The sequence below is a fragment of the Pipistrellus hanaki genome (assembly GCF_964339955.1).
Source record: "Pipistrellus hanaki genome assembly, chromosome: 8".
NCBI lineage: Eukaryota > Metazoa > Chordata > Mammalia > Chiroptera > Vespertilionidae > Pipistrellus > Pipistrellus hanaki.
In genome coordinates, this window is record NC_140510.1 from 67,461,827 (window position 1) to 67,476,382 (window position 14,556).

The window sequence follows — 14,556 nt, forward strand, 5'->3', positions numbered from 1 at the left end:
TTTTTTGATGCAAAAATTTGAAGGTATGCTACTGGCATTCAGTTGCCCTGGGCAGAATGCTAGACACATGAGATGCTCAGGACCCCGCTTATTAGGAAGAATTCCCACTATGACTTTGGAGTGACCGGCTGCACATCCTGCTAGGAAAACCCTGTTTATATTGGACCCTAGAACCATCTAACTTCACATGTAAACACAAAGTCCTTTTTGCACATTTTGAAAAAGACTCCGTTTTCCAGGAATGCACCTCCTTGCAAATTAAAACTTAACTTTGCTTTAGCACTTTACCATGAACTTGTTCACTACTTTGAAGCATAAGTTCAAACTACTTGTTCACCAATGACAGCACCACCTGTTGTCCATGAGTGGACGGGAAAGGACCAGTATTGGCATCGTGGCTACTGCATCCACAGGGATTCATATGGGGGTGGGGCCTGGATCACTTCATGGCCTTCTCTTAGTTGGGCCTCAACTTTCACATAATGAAATACCTTTTGTCATAAATTATTATTATCATCATTATTATCATCATCATTATTATTATTATTATTATTTTAAATGTATTTTATTGATTTTTAACAGAGGAAGAGAGTGATAGAAACATCGATGAGAGAGAAACATCAATCAGCTGCCTCCTGCACACCCCTACTGGGGTTGTGCCCGCAACCAAGATACATGCCCTTGACCAGAATCAAATCTTGGACCTTTCCGTCTGCAGGCTGACAATCTATTCACTGAGCCAAACTGGTTTCGGCATAAATTATTTTTATTTCTCCTTTATATTACAGTAAGGGCATTTTAAGTTGTCATATATGTCATTCATTACCCATCCATTACCTTTTAAGGTAGTCCCAGGGCTTTGACCCTGAAAGGGTAGAGGACTGTAGTGTAATGATGGTTCTAAATTGCATTGGAGAGGAGGGAATAGAGTCTAAAATCTTTCCAGGTTATTTTCTAGGTCTCCTCACCTTTCTTATCCTGCTTTACAGAGACTGGAACAAGGGATCTAGATGGAGATTCTTGGGGGAGGGGTCCAGAACATGACTCTCAGTTAATGGGTGATGGAATTTGCACAAGAACTGGGCAAAGGTGAAAGTGCCGTGTCTCTCCCAAATCTCTCATTCCTTCGTTCTGCTTCATTGGCACTCCAACCACCTCCCCACTCCAGCAGCCAAACTCTGACTTCACCCAAACTCTGACCTCTTACTCTACTTAATTCTGGCTCAGGGCAGTCAACACAAGACGGAAGGCAGGACAGCATGAGCCGATCACACCCCCAAACCATCCAACTCAGATCTGTGGGCTCCCAGCAAACTCGGGCTCCCCTGTCTCCACAGCTTGCTGTCCAAAATCCCTCCTCCCACTCTTGGGCCTCTCTCAGTGGGCCTCCTCCCTGGGGCCTCGGCTGTCTTCTGGCTTTGCAGGTAGGAGGCAGAGGTGCAGGAGTTGGTGCTGAAGGGGGTGTTTGGGGGATAGATGTGGCATTAGAGATTCTCTGGAAATAGGTATTTCTGCCTAATTCTGAAGACCACCCCTTTCCATACCTCCACCTGCAGCACATTTTGGTCCTGGCTTCTCTCCTCTGTGCCTCACACCTGCTTCTGCTTCGAAGTCTCCCCCCAGGAGGACTTTCTTACTCCCCTGCCCACCTCCTGGCCTCCAGCCTCTTTGCATGTGGTGTGTCTACCATCCTGCAAACTTGGATGGGCAGCAGGTAAGAGGGGCTCCCTAGAGAGAGAGGGCAGGTCCCGGGGGTGGCTAGGAGAACCTTGGGAAGTCCTTTTGGCTGCCACCTGTTTCCAGACCTGCTGGGGCTGCTGTTCCTACAGGCTGCCTCTTGTCCAGGCTCCATCCTTTGAGTTCCTTGCTCCTGCTCTGGTGTTGACCAACCAGAAGCTGCCTCTGGCCTTCCAGACACCTGGAAACTGTGAGCACCAAGCAAGGGTGAGGGTGGGGTTGGGGCTAATCTGAGCATACAGGTGTAGGTAGGGACAGAATTGAGAAAAGGCAACTTGGGGGTCTTGAAGCTGTATCATTCCATTTTACCTCCTCTCCGTGCCCCCAACTTTCCAGCCTCCCACAAGCTGCCCCCGTGTGAGGAGCCTGGCTGCCATCGCCTGGAGCTCTGGAATACTTCTCTCCAAGAGGTAGTGCCTGGGGCTAGGGAGGCTCTGGTTTCCATTATGCAGGGAGTGAACTGCTCTGGGAGAAGAGGGAGGAGGGGGTGCTCTGGGGAAGGGACCCACCCTGGGATTAGGAAGACCAGCCAAGGTCAACTCGGTCAAGCAGAATGTTTTCTCTGTCCTCTCCTCCACTCCACCAGGTGTCTGGGGCAGTGGTGGTGTCTGGGCTGCTGCAGGGCACACTGGGACTATTGGGGGCTCCAGGCCACTTGTTTCTTCACTGCGGACCCCTGGTACTGGCCCCCAGCCTGGTTGTGGCAGGGCTCTCTGCCTACAGGGAGGTGGCCCTGTTCTGCTCCGGTCACTGGGGGCTGGCCTTGCTGTACGTAAGTCCTGAGAGGCGTGGGGTGGTGACCAGTGGGGTGTGGAGGACAGGGGGCGGGGGTAGGGCAAAGTTGCTACCAGATTGAGCAGCTCTCTGAGCAGGGACTGCTTTGTGGACTAATTTGGTCTAACTTTCTATTCCTCTGACCCCCAAAGGCCGTCCTTCCTCGTCCACGGGAGTCTTTCTTCTCTTTTGTGGTATTCTGCCACTCCTGTCTCCATTGCCCGCCTCAGGATGCCTTCCCTCTCCTAGGCTTATCCTGCTCATGGTGGTCTGTTCTCAGCACCTGGGCTCCTGCCAGTTACCTCCATGCCCCTGGAGGCCAGCTTCACCTTGCACTCGCATCCCTGCCTTCCGGCTCCTCTCGGTATGTGGGGATCCGGGCAGGGGCAGTCAAGATTAGAAGGGCCAGCATGGGACACTTGCTCGACCCACCCCCTACTATCTGGCCTCTGTTACTCCTCTAAGGCTGGCCCGGAAGGATCGGGGGGGGGTGGAGGGAGGTTCTTTTCCATCTCAGTCTTGCCCCTCAGGTGCTGGTCCCAGTGGCCTGTGTGTGGATCATCTCTGCCCTTCTGAGTCTCAGCGCCACCCCCCTGGAGCTGTCTGCCCCCACTGAGGCACCGTGGCTTTGGCTGCCTCACCCAAGTACGTTTTCTCCTAGTCCTCCATCCTCTTGTTAAAATCTTGAATCATCAACTCAAGATTTTTTTTTTTTAAATCAATCTTTATTGTTCATATTGTTACAAAGGTTCCTCATTTCTTCCCCCCTCCACCAGGTTCCCACCCCACCCTCCGCCCCCTCCCCATCCCCCACTGTCCTCATCCATAGGTGCAGTTTATGTTCAGTCTCTTCCTCCCTCCCTTTCCCCGATAGTAAATCCCTTTTCAGATAGTAAATCAGTTACTTAGCATTTTCTCATATCAATAATACCTCCACATGCCCAATGATACATTTCACACAAAAGACATTTCCAAATAGGTCAACCAGCCTCATCCAGGCCCCACCCAAGGCACTCACAGATCAACACCCCAGCCCTATACTAACTCAACACATCCAGATCTAAGCCTTCATCACTTGATTCAGCAGACCCTCAAGTTCCCACAAAAGTTTCCAGCCATGTCTGAGAGGCAGCCGTGGGGCAGGGGCAGGCGAGGAGCGAGCTGTTCCGGGCCTGGCTGCTCCGGGTCTGGCCTCTGTTGCTCTGGTTCATTCCACAACCAGCTGCTCCGGGTCTGGTCACCGCCGCTCCCGACCTAGTTGCTCTGGACCTGGCTGCTGCTGCTCCGGGCCTGGCCGCTCCCAGCCTGGAAGCCGCTGCTCCGGGCCTGGCCGCACCAGACACGGCTGCTCTGGGCCTGGACACTCCCAGCCTGGCAGCCGCTGCTCCGGGCCTGGCCGCACCAGACCCGGCTGCTCTGGGCCCAGCTGCCCCGGGCCCGGCCGCTCCGAGTCTGGCTGCTCCCAACCTGGATGCTCTGGGCTTGGCTACTGCTGTTCTGGGCCTGGCTGCTCCCAACCTGGCTGCTCTGGGCCTGGCTTCTCCGGGCCCGGCCACTCCGGGTCTGGGTGTTCCTGGACTGGCCACCCTGGGCTTGGCTGCCTCTGCCTCAGGCCTGGCTGCCACTGCCCCAGGTCTGGCTGCTCCAGTGCTGGCTGTTGTTGCTCTGGTTCTGGCTGCTGCTGCTCTGGGGCCTGGCCATTGCTGCTCCGGGCCCGGTTGCCACTGCTTTGTGCCTGGGCACTCTAGGCCTGGCCGCCGCTGTTCCAACATTCTGTCCTTTTTTTTTTTTTTTTTTTTTTTTTTTTTAAAAAACTCATTTATGTTGCAATGTTGGCTGGTGAGTTGAGTTCTGACTTAGTCTTTGATTTTTCAATATCTTCTTTGTATTCTTTCTTAAGTAATTTTACTATCTTTTGCTCTCACTTGATTTCTTCACATTGAGAACTTTGGTTTCTTCCTCCTTGTCCTGGGAGCTCAGCAGGTTGGCCTGTGGCACCCCTTTGTTCTCCGTGGGCTCCCGCACTGCTCCAGCCTGTTGCTGGGGTCGGCGCCGCCCAGGAAGCAGCCCCCGGCCTTGGCTCCGTTGCCCGCGCTCAGAGGTTGAAGGCTCAGGGGCACCCCCCACCCTAGGGGCCCCGTCGCCCGGCTCCCTGCCAGCGCCCGGCTGGCTGGTGTCCGGCAGGGGCTCCTGCTCCCTGTCGCATTCCTCCAGTCTGGAGCTTTTTTTTTTTCTCCTTCCTGCTAGGGGAGTCTAGGATCAGAGTCAACAGACTATCCTCTGCGCGCAGTACGCGGGACTCTGGGGGCTCCGCTTTTCGCCACTCCCCTGGGATTTCGCCTCACAGCCCCGTCTCCCCCTGCCCGAGCCTGGGTCCCCAGGGTCTGGTCCAGGACTGGTGTTCAGAGCAGTCCGGACTGAGGCTCAGCGCCGCCGGAGGCTTTGTTTCTTCCCGCTAGGGCAGTGTTTTTCAACCTTTTTTGGGCAAAGGCACACTTGTTTCATGAAAAAAATCACGAGGCACACCACCATTAGAAAATGTTAAAAAATTTAACTCTGTGCCTATATTGACTATATATAAAGTAATTCTCTTGAATAGGAATCAAATAAACACAAAGAAAGTATTTTATAATTACTTTATTATGAAATATTAAGTAAACAAAATAGTGAAAAATTATAAAATTCTTGTCTTGTCTGCACCTACGGCACACCAGGCAACATCTCGCGGCACACTAGTGTGCCGCGGAACAGCGGTTGAAAAACGCTGCGCTAGGGTAATCCAGCATCAGAGTCAACATTCAGTCCTCTGCGCGCAATGTGCGTGTGACTCCAGGGGCCCTGCTTTTCGCTGCTCGCTTGGGATTCCGCCTCACAGCCCCGTCTCCCCCGCCGGAGCCTGGGTCCCCAGGGTCTGGCTCATAACTGGGGCTCAGCGCTGCCTGTTCGGGGGTTCAGCCCAGGCCGGGGGTTCTATTTCCTTCCTGCTAGGGAACGCCAGGCAGCACCCAGCCCTCTCCTCCTCTCCGGCTGCGACCTCTCCGCGCGCGCGCAGCATGTCTCCGTACCTTAGGCTTTTTTTCAGCTCCTCTGATTTTCCTTCTGGTTTTCTCTTTCCTTCTTGTTGTAGAATTTTCAGTCAGTCGACTACCTGTAGCTCTGGGCGATGTCCATTCTACATTTTAGTTGTATTCCCTTGAAATTGTTGTGTGCTGCTGCGGTTAGGTGTCTACCCGAGCAGCCATCTTGGATCCTCTGTCCATCAACTCAAGATTTAATGAACTTAATTTCTGAGTCAAATCCTGTGTTTTCTCAAAACACACAGGGGAGAGAAATTGTCATTCTCAGGATCAATGCAAGCCCCTCACCACAGATGTTTTATTTAGTGTTAAGAGATATCTGCAATCCCCTGCACTTCTACTGATACTCCTTACCCAATTTACTCAATTATGTTACCTACCCCACAGGCATTTGAGTTAGTGACCTGTATATAAAGATTGCTTTTGAGGCGTTGTATCTGAAATCTGCTCATTCATCCATTTAATAGGTACTTGATAAGGGGACACAGTGATAAACATGACATACATAGTACCTGTTCTCATGAAACTTATAATCTATTGGGCAATGCAGATCCTAACTAAGTAGGCATCCAAGTAATGCAAAATTTCATGTGGCAAGTGTAACAATGCGGGATGGGGGTGGGGGTGGGAGGGGAGGAGTACATTGTGTGATGAAAGCTTATAATGGGGAGTCTGACTTTATCAGAGAGTCAGGAAAGGTATTCTTTTTTTTTTTTAAATATATTTTATTGATTTTTTACAGAGAGGAAGAAAGAGGGATAGAGAGTTAGAAACATCCATGTGAGAGAAACAGATCAGCTGCCTCCTGCACACTCCCTACTGGAGATGTGCCTGCAACCAAGGTACATGCCATTGACCAGAATCGAACCTGGGACCTTTCAGTCCGCAGGCCAATGCTCTATCCACTGAGCCAAACCGGTTTCGGCAGGAAAGGTATTCTTGAGGAAGTGATCATTGAGCTGAGACATAAGAGATGAGTAGGAGCTAACTGGGTGAAGGAAGACAGAAGATCATTCCAGGTGGAGAGAACAGCATATGCAAAAGCCCTGTGGTAACCAGCAGCACAGCAAATATAAGGATCTTAAACAAGGACAGTGTATCTGGAATGAGGAAGTCAGGCAGAGTGTGGTGGGGATTGAGGCTAGAGGGACAGAGGTAAGGTCAGACCAAAGAGGACCTGTAGACCATGGTAAAAGAATGGTTTTTATTCTAAGAGTGTGATGGTTTTGTCCTAAGACATCTTCAAAGGCAATGGGGCCTCTAGAATTTATTTAGCACAGTCCTTTGGAGGTAAGGGGATGCTCCAGACTTGAATCTGGCCCCAAAGTGACTCTTCCTCTCTCTTCAGCTGAGTGGGTCTGGCCCTTGCTGACCCCCTGGGCTCTGGCTGCAGGCATCTCCATGGCCTTGGCAACCTCCATCAGCTCCCTGAGCTGCTACGCCTTGTGTGGCTGGCTGCTGCATTTGCCTTCTCTGCCTCCACATGCCTGCAGTCGAGGGCTGAGCCTGGAGGGCTTGGGAAGTGTGCTGGCAGGGCTGCTGGGGAGCCCGATAGGCACTGCATCCAGTTTCCCCAATGTGGGCACAGTTAGTCTTATCCAGGTATGTGGATGGGATGGAAGGGGGGTGGGGGGGTGGGGAGGGCTGTACTGGAGATGCAGAGAGGGGAAGGGAACTCACACTGACCAATTGACAGCTGTGTGCTATACTCTGTTAGGCACTTCACATCAGTGTTCTCATTCAGGGAGGTGCCTAGAAGTGGTAAGGGGCTAGGAGTTTAAGGAAGACACCAAATCAATATCGAACTTCTTGGAGAGCTACTGGAGGGTGGCAGTGAGCTCCTGTACATGGATTCATGTGCAGGGCTACTAGTGTTCTTATAATAGAGACAAGAAGAGAAACACAAGCACAGGAAAGAAGGCTATGTGACCACGCAGGCAGCCACAAGCCAAGGAACACGTGGAGCCATCAGTAGCTGGGAGAGAAAAGAAATGCCTAGGATTGAACATACCATTATAGGTTTGGCTCCTAGGTATATGGGTGGTGAGTATCTCAATACTCTTTCCCACTCCATGATGAAAAAATTATTGGAATTCTTTATCTGGTTAAAAATAAAGATTTATTTTTTTCTTTATTAAAAAAAAATCAAAATTCTATGCCTCGGGCACTGTATCAGGGCTGGGGTTCCAGTGAAGAATGTGTCAGATAAAGTCCCTGCTCTCTTGGGGTCTTCCTAAAGGGAGAGGCAGACTATTTTTTTTTTTAAATTTATTTTATTGATTTAAAAAAAATATATATTTTATTGATTTTGTACAGAGAGGAAGGGAGAGAGATAGAGAGTTAGAAACATCGATGAGAGAGAGTCATCGATCAGCTGCCTCTTGCACACCTCCTACTGGGGATATGCCCGCAACCAAGGTACATGCCCTTGACCGGAATCGAACCCAGGACCTTTCAGTCCCCAAGCCGATGCTCTATCCATTGAGCCAAACCGGTTTCTGCTATTTTATTGATTTTTTACAGAGAGGAAGGGAGAGGGATAGAGAGTTAGAAACATCAATGAGAGAGAAACATCGATCAGCTGCCTCCTGCACACCTCCTACTGGGGATGTGCCCACAACCAAGGTACATGCCCTTGACCAGAATCGAACCTGGGACCTTTCAGTCCACAGGCTGACGCCCTATCCACTGAGCCAAACTGGTTTCGGTGAGGCAGACAATTTGAGAAACACACACACACACCCCAAAACATAAATAAGGTAATTTCCTGAAAACAAAGCAGTTAGTGGGACAGTGGTTGAGTAAAGAAGGCCCCTTTAGGTAGAGTGCTTGGGGATGCTCCATGGAAGAGTGACATTTGAGTTGGGATCCAAATGGTGAGAAGAGGCCACCAGGCAAACACCTTGAATAGTCAAAGAGGTAGCTGTGTTTTCTAATGTCTCTTCTTCATGCAGTCTGGATCTCGGCGAGTGGCCTACTTGGTGGGGCTGCTCTGTGTGGGGCTTGGACTCTCCCCGAGGCTGGCCCACCTCCTCACCACCATCCCACTGCCTGTTCTTGGTGAGTGAATGTATCAGCAGAACTGGTATTGACCTAGGATCCCCCACTACTATCTCCTTAGTATTGACCTAGTGGCCCAGCTGTTGTTGTGGCTGGCACCCTTTTTTTCTGAATAGTCTCCCTGATACAGCTGCCTTCATTTTCTCAGACCAACAAGAGGCCCTTGATTTGGCTTCTGGCAGAATCAGAAACCGGCCTTTTGATCATCTCTCTCCGTCACAATCTGCCCCACCCTGCAATACTCCCCGCAGTGCCAGCCCTCTCTCAACTCCTTTGATGACTTTCCTATGAGACAGGTGGAGTGCTGGGCGTGACCCAGGCGGTGGTTCTGTCTACTGGATTCTCCAACTTCCACCTGGCTGACATTGACTCTGGGCGGAATGTTTTCATTGTTGGCTTCACCATCTTCATGGCCCTGCTGCTGCCAAGATGGCTTCGGGAAGCTCCGGTCCTACTAAGCACAGGTGGAAGGGAGGGGACGGGGGAGAAGTTGCTCAGTATTGGGAAACCAGGGCTTAAGGCTTGAGGCTCTCTGAATTGCAGGCCCTATACCCTTTTCTGGTCTTTCGTATAAATAGTTCATCCACTTGTTTAGCAAATATTTATTGAGCTCCATGCAAGTTCCTTGGAATCCAAAAGGTGCCTCCAGATGTTACAGTCTAGTAAAAGAAATTAGATGTGTAGGCACATAACAGGAAAGGTTCAGATAAAGAGCTGTGCTGCTTAGTGGTGAAGGGATGGATGACTTATGGTTTGAGATGACCCAGGTAAGTTTTATGGAGAAAGTAACATTGAGCTGGTCTTGAAGGATGCTAAGATTTAAGCACATTTGGTGAGAAGGTCATTCCTGGTGGAGGAATCATAAAGACGTAGAAGTAGGAAGTCATAGGGGATGTCCTGAGAGCAGAAATAGCTTAGTTTGTTAGTTCAGCTTAGCAAACCGCAGTGGTTCTCCATTGAGAATGACTTTGGCAATGCCTGAAGACATTTTTGGCTGTTACAAAAAGGGGATGGGGAATTGTTACAGGCATGTAGTGGGTAGAGGGATGCTGCTTAGAATCATACAGTGCACAAGACAGATTAGTAGTACTGAGGTTGAAAAACCCAGGCTAGAGCATAGAAGGTAAGTGGGAAATAAGGCTGGGGATTTTAATACAAAACTTTCCAGAGACAGGGCGCCTGGAACAAGCAAAGCAAATGTGGAGGGCGTGTGGATGCTCAGAAGATAGGGTGTTGAGCAGGGATCCTGTGAGAAGGGCCAGGGTGGAGAGGGACAAAGGACAAAGGGGATGTAACTGCGATTCAGAAAGATCTGTCCTTAGTCCAAGACTTAGATTTAAGTCTGGAAGGATGATACTCATTGACTTTGAATAGTATCAGAGTTTGCCTGGTCCCACTCCTATAGGCTGGAGCCCTTTGGATGTGTTACTTCGCTCGCTGCTCACAGAGCACATCTTCCTGGCGGGCCTTTTGGGTTTCCTCCTAGAGAACACCATTCCTGGTAAGTTGAGGTCACGCCCTAGACTGGGAATGGCCAGGAAGTCATCACTCCCTGGGTTGGGCAATGGCCTGACCGACTTCTGTTTTGCAGGCACACGGCTTGAACGAGGCCTACGTCAAGGGCTACCATCCCCTTTCACTGCCCAAGAGGCTTGGATGCATCAGAACTCCAGGGAGAAGGCTCCTCAAGAGCATGAGCTTCCTTTCCCCCTCCAAAACTTGTGTCCCTGTGTTCCCCAGCTGGCCCGTTGCCTCTGCCCACTGCCTGAAGACCCTGGGATTGAGGAAGGAGGGCCCGCTGAGCCAGGAGAGACAGCCGACTTGCTGCCTGGTTTTGGGGAACAGTGTCCCCGGTCTAGCAGAGAAGAACTTAGGCCCCACTAATTCCAGGATTCATATGCTCTGGTTAGATTGCTCTATCTCCCAGCTTGCTGGAGAGTCAGCTCTCAGGTTCGACGTTCTCTTAGGGAGTGTGTGTGTATGCAAAATGAGTCTACCTAAGGGTCTTGTTTCCCAATAGGTATGTTGCCTTTCCTTCTCTTAATTAGGTCCAACTGTTTCAGAGCAGGGGCCATGAATGAATAAATAAGATTTTGCCTGTAAACTATCTATACTTGAACTCCAGAATTCACTTAAATATTTATTGAGTGCTTCCCATGTGCAAGGCCTTCAAAACACTTATGGTTTTGGCCGAAACTGGTTTGGCTCAGTGGTAGAGCATCCGTCTGCGGACCGAAGGGTCCCGGGTTCGATTCCGGTCAAGGGCATGTACATTGGTTGCGGGCACATCTCCGGTGGGGGGTGTGCAAGAGGCAGCTGGTCGATGTTTCTCTCATTGACGTTTCTGGCTCTCTATCTCTCTCTCCTCCTCTCTGTAAAAAATCAATAAAATATATTTAAAAAAAACCACAAAAAACAAAAAACACTCATGGTTTTGCCCTAGCTGGTTTTGCTCAGTAGATAGAGTGTTGGCCTTCGGGCTGAAGGTTCAATACTGGTCAAAGGCACATGCCTGGGTTGCAGGCTCATAGGAGGCAGCCAATTGGTGATTCTCATCATTGGTGTTTCTTTCTCCCTCTCCCTTTCTCTCTGAAATCAATACAAATATATTTAAAAAACCCACTTATGGTTTTAAAAGACTTATGTAATTATTAACTAAAATCCAAAGCAGAAGGCAGTCTGTATCGAAGATTAAAACAATGCTATGGGAGCATTGATCGATGAGGCAGCTGATCGATGTATCTCTCTCATTGATGTTTCTAGCTCTCTATCTCTCTCCCTTCCTCTCTGTGAAAAATCAATATATTTTAAAAAATGTCATAGGAGCAAAGAGGAAGAAGCAATTAATTCTGACTTGGGATAATGGGAAAGGCTTTATTGAAAGATGCAGCACTGAAACTGGCCTTAGCAAGAGGAAGATTGGGGCTATGGAAAATGCACCAGAAGAGTTTTTCAGCTCAGGTATCCAGCTCAAGAAAAAAAAAACATAAGTTGTACAAAGTACAAGATGATTTGAGGGATTTCCAGCTTCTCAGTGGTAATGAAGCCGAATTATGGCAATATAGGGGAGGCAGGGGAAGTGACATTCATTAAGTCCAAATACAGGACTTCTCCCCATGCACCTCACAGAGCATTAAAAAACTAACAAACAGCTGAAACCGGTTTGGCTCAGTGGATAGAGCGTCAGCCTGAGGACTGAAAGGTCCCGGGTTCGATTCCGGTCAAGGGCATCGTTTCTAACTCTCTATCCCTCTCTTTCTCTCTGTAAAAAATCAATAAAATATATTTAAAAAAAGAATGATCACATTTACTTCTACCAGGCTTTATAAAAAACAAACAAAAACTAACAAACAAAAAAATGATGAGAGAGAATCATTGATCAGCTGCTACCTGCACACCCCTTCATGGGGATCGAGTCTGCCATCCCTGTATGTGCGCTGACCAGAATCTAACGGTGACCTCTTGGTTCATAGGTGGGCGCTCAACCATTGAGCGGGGCCACCCGACATTCTTTCCACTGGGCCAGCTCCCCCTCCACCTCTCCACTAGCGGGCCGCCCTGCCTCTCCAGCTCGCCAAGGTGGACCTGTCCAGGTCAGAGCGCTCCTTCCATCAGCTCCGAGGGCCCAGATGTCCCGCCCAAGTGGGCCCGGGCTCCGCCCTAGGTCCCTAAGGCCCGCCTCCCCGTGGGGGTGGGGAATGGCTCTAGTCTAGGCCTTTCGGTTTGCATGGGCGGCGGGCCTGCCGCGGGGAGGGTGGGAGCTGCTGCAGCCGCTCACGGTAGGTGGGGTCGTGCTCGAACCGGGACCAGAGCCGGGCCGAGCGGCGCGGGGCTACCCCGACCCTGCGCGCTGCCGCGGCCACGGGCGCTTTGTCCCCGGAGGGGCCCGGGCGGCCCACGCTCCCGGCCCGACCTCCCGGGGTGGGCGGGGCCTCGGGGCCGCGCACGCGCACAGCCCGCCTCCCGGCCGCGAGGCGGGGTCGGGGGGACGGCTCCTCGGCGGGCTGGTTTGTCGCATCAGGCAGCGGGTGGCTGGCTTTGTTAGCCCCTGAGGGGTCCCGACCCGCGCCGCAGTGCAGCCGAAGCTGTAGAAACGCTAAGGCGGACGGCGGAGGCCCTTCCAGCGAGGGCGCCGGGCGCGGCTCCCAGGCTGGGGCTGCAGTCCCTGGAGCGAGGGTTCGCCCCTCCCACAGGAGCGGGGCGTGGCCCAGCCCAAGAGCCGCCGGGGCCTTGCTTCCCTCTGCTGGTTGGCGAGGGAACTGCGCCGAACTGCAGGCCGAGGGGCGGGGCTTGGTGCAAATCCGCCTTCCGCGGTGACCTCACCTTGCTGTTGGCTCTGGGTGCACCCTCACTTCCTTCAAGAATAATAAAAGGGTCTTCCGGGTGGCTCTGTGGTTGAGCTTGGACCTATGAACCAGGAGGTCAGGGTTGGGTTCTATCAGGGCACATGTCGGGTTGCTACTGGATCTCCAGTTGGGGGGGCATGCAGGAGACAGCTGATTAATGATTCTTTATCATCATTGATGTTTATCTCTCTCCCTCTCCCTTCCTCTCTGAAGTCAATAAAAATATATTTAATAAGCGGGAAAATCTGGTTAACGTGAGGGTTAAAGGCGATCTTAAGGGATAGAGAACCTCAGACCCAACAGGATGCGGGTGGCCGGTGGTGACGCTATCTCAGACCTTTTTATGGGGCCTGTTGACCCTGGCCACACTTTAAGCTCCTCCCCTACCTCCAAAACAAAACTACACACAAGCTCCACAGTTTGATGTTCCTGAGCTTCAGGGCTTTCTGAAGTGACCGGCCAGGATAACCCAATTTTGGTGCATCAGACAGTACGCTGTAGGTAGTGCCACTATGGGAGAGAAGGGTTTGGCGACTTCACTGTGTCTGCGACCTTTGTCAATGAGTTCTGGTACAGTGAGGAGTAGCTTAATCATTCCAAGATCTTTTCTTCCCGGGAGGAGCAGCATGGTAGGCAAGGTGACTGATGTACCATTCAAGAAACAAATTTTGAAGCTGCTGCAAAAGAAAGTCACAATATTTCATTTGTCTACCCACAAGAATATTGGCTTTGACTGAGATGGAAATGATTGGAGCAAACCATGTTAACTTTGTTAATGAAACCCAAGGAATTTTCTTTATATTCTGAGGCGCCCCCTCCCTCCCATTTCACTTTGTATTTATATTCTGAAATGAGTGAAGTGGGTGTTCATCTCTAACTCTGTGATGTACTCTGTCTTGTATTCATGATGTCTTAGTCTTTCAGGTTCTTCTTGAAATGGGATTTGAGCTTTCGAGTTTGCTCTGGACCCAGTGTTTATTTGCTTTTTATTTGTGTGTCATTGATTCCTTTGAGAATTTGTCAATAGCTGTGGACTTCTTCTCCCTGAATGAATATAGGAATGTATGCACAAATTTTGCATGCAATTACAGAGGATTCACATGCATAGATTCTAGATTAAGAATCTGTCTTAGGGAATAGATATTTATATTATTTTACATATATCATCTATTATTATATTTGACATTATATTGTATATATTTATAGAATATGTATTTCTGTTTAGTGAATATATATATATTCTGAGAGCTTCTAGAGTTTTGTTTTTAGATAAGGATCAAATAATTTGAATTTTCTCTGATGACACTTATGATTTATAATGTTTTCTGAGACAAGAACTATCCATTCTCTTCTAGAAGTTTTGGGAAAAGATAACATTGACATATTTCTTAGGAATGTGATAAATATGCAACAAGAATGGTTTAGGTTTCCACATTAAGTTATATTATTAAAAAGCAAAAATACTAATACCAATATGCTGAGGCTTAAACACTATTGCAGAAAGAGATATTTTATGCCCTCTAGGAACTTAATATAGAAAAAAATTCCTCAAAATTCTAAAT

General features: G+C 49.8%; 2 protein-coding genes across 6 annotated transcripts in view; both read left to right on the plus strand.

Annotated features, from left to right (window-relative positions):
* The first annotated feature begins 1,139 nt into the window (after positions 1 to 1,139).
* On the plus strand, positions 1,140 to 11,024 carry SLC23A3 (solute carrier family 23 member 3). Of its 2 annotated transcripts, XM_084892161.1 has the most exons (12): positions 1,140 to 1,424; positions 1,557 to 1,714; positions 1,830 to 1,927; positions 2,074 to 2,147; positions 2,324 to 2,505; positions 2,761 to 2,875; positions 3,042 to 3,156; positions 6,937 to 7,190; positions 8,543 to 8,648; positions 8,945 to 9,112; positions 10,054 to 10,149; positions 10,240 to 11,024. In XM_084892161.1, the coding sequence occupies exons 1-12, from the start codon at positions 1,260 to 1,262 to the stop codon at positions 10,530 to 10,532; spliced, it is 1,824 nt and encodes a 607-aa protein (XP_084748287.1). In that variant the 5' UTR covers positions 1,140 to 1,259; the 3' UTR covers positions 10,533 to 11,024. The 2 variants fall into 2 exon arrangements, with proteins under 2 accessions (XP_084748287.1, XP_084748288.1); XM_084892162.1 differs by lacking the exon at positions 6,937 to 7,190 and having other exon boundaries at positions 2,792 to 2,875; positions 3,111 to 3,156.
* A 1,306-nt stretch (positions 11,025 to 12,330) lies between these two features.
* The window catches only part of NHEJ1 (non-homologous end joining factor 1), an 81,158-nt gene continuing 78,932 nt past the window's right edge, over positions 12,331 to 14,556 (plus strand). Inside the window, exon 1 of one of the 4 annotated variants that reach the window (XM_084893105.1) lies at positions 12,331 to 12,427. The gene's annotated coding sequence lies outside the window, so the exon portion shown is untranslated. Of the gene's footprint in view, positions 12,428 to 12,632; positions 13,070 to 14,556 lie in introns of those variants that run through there. The other 3 variants (XM_084893108.1, XM_084893106.1, XM_084893107.1) reach the window with 3 other exon arrangements.

Coding starts and splice junctions, on each gene's coding strand:
- SLC23A3 (XM_084892161.1), top strand. CDS start 1,260: ATGAGCCGATCACACCCCCAAACCATCCAACTCAGATCTGTGGGCTCC. Junction 2,876..3,041: donor CTGCCTTCCGGCTCCTCTCG/GTATGTGGGGAT, acceptor CTTGCCCCTCAG/GTGCTGGTCCCAGTGGCCTG. Junction 7,191..8,542: donor GCACAGTTAGTCTTATCCAG/GTATGTGGATGG, acceptor TTCTTCATGCAG/TCTGGATCTCGGCGAGTGGC.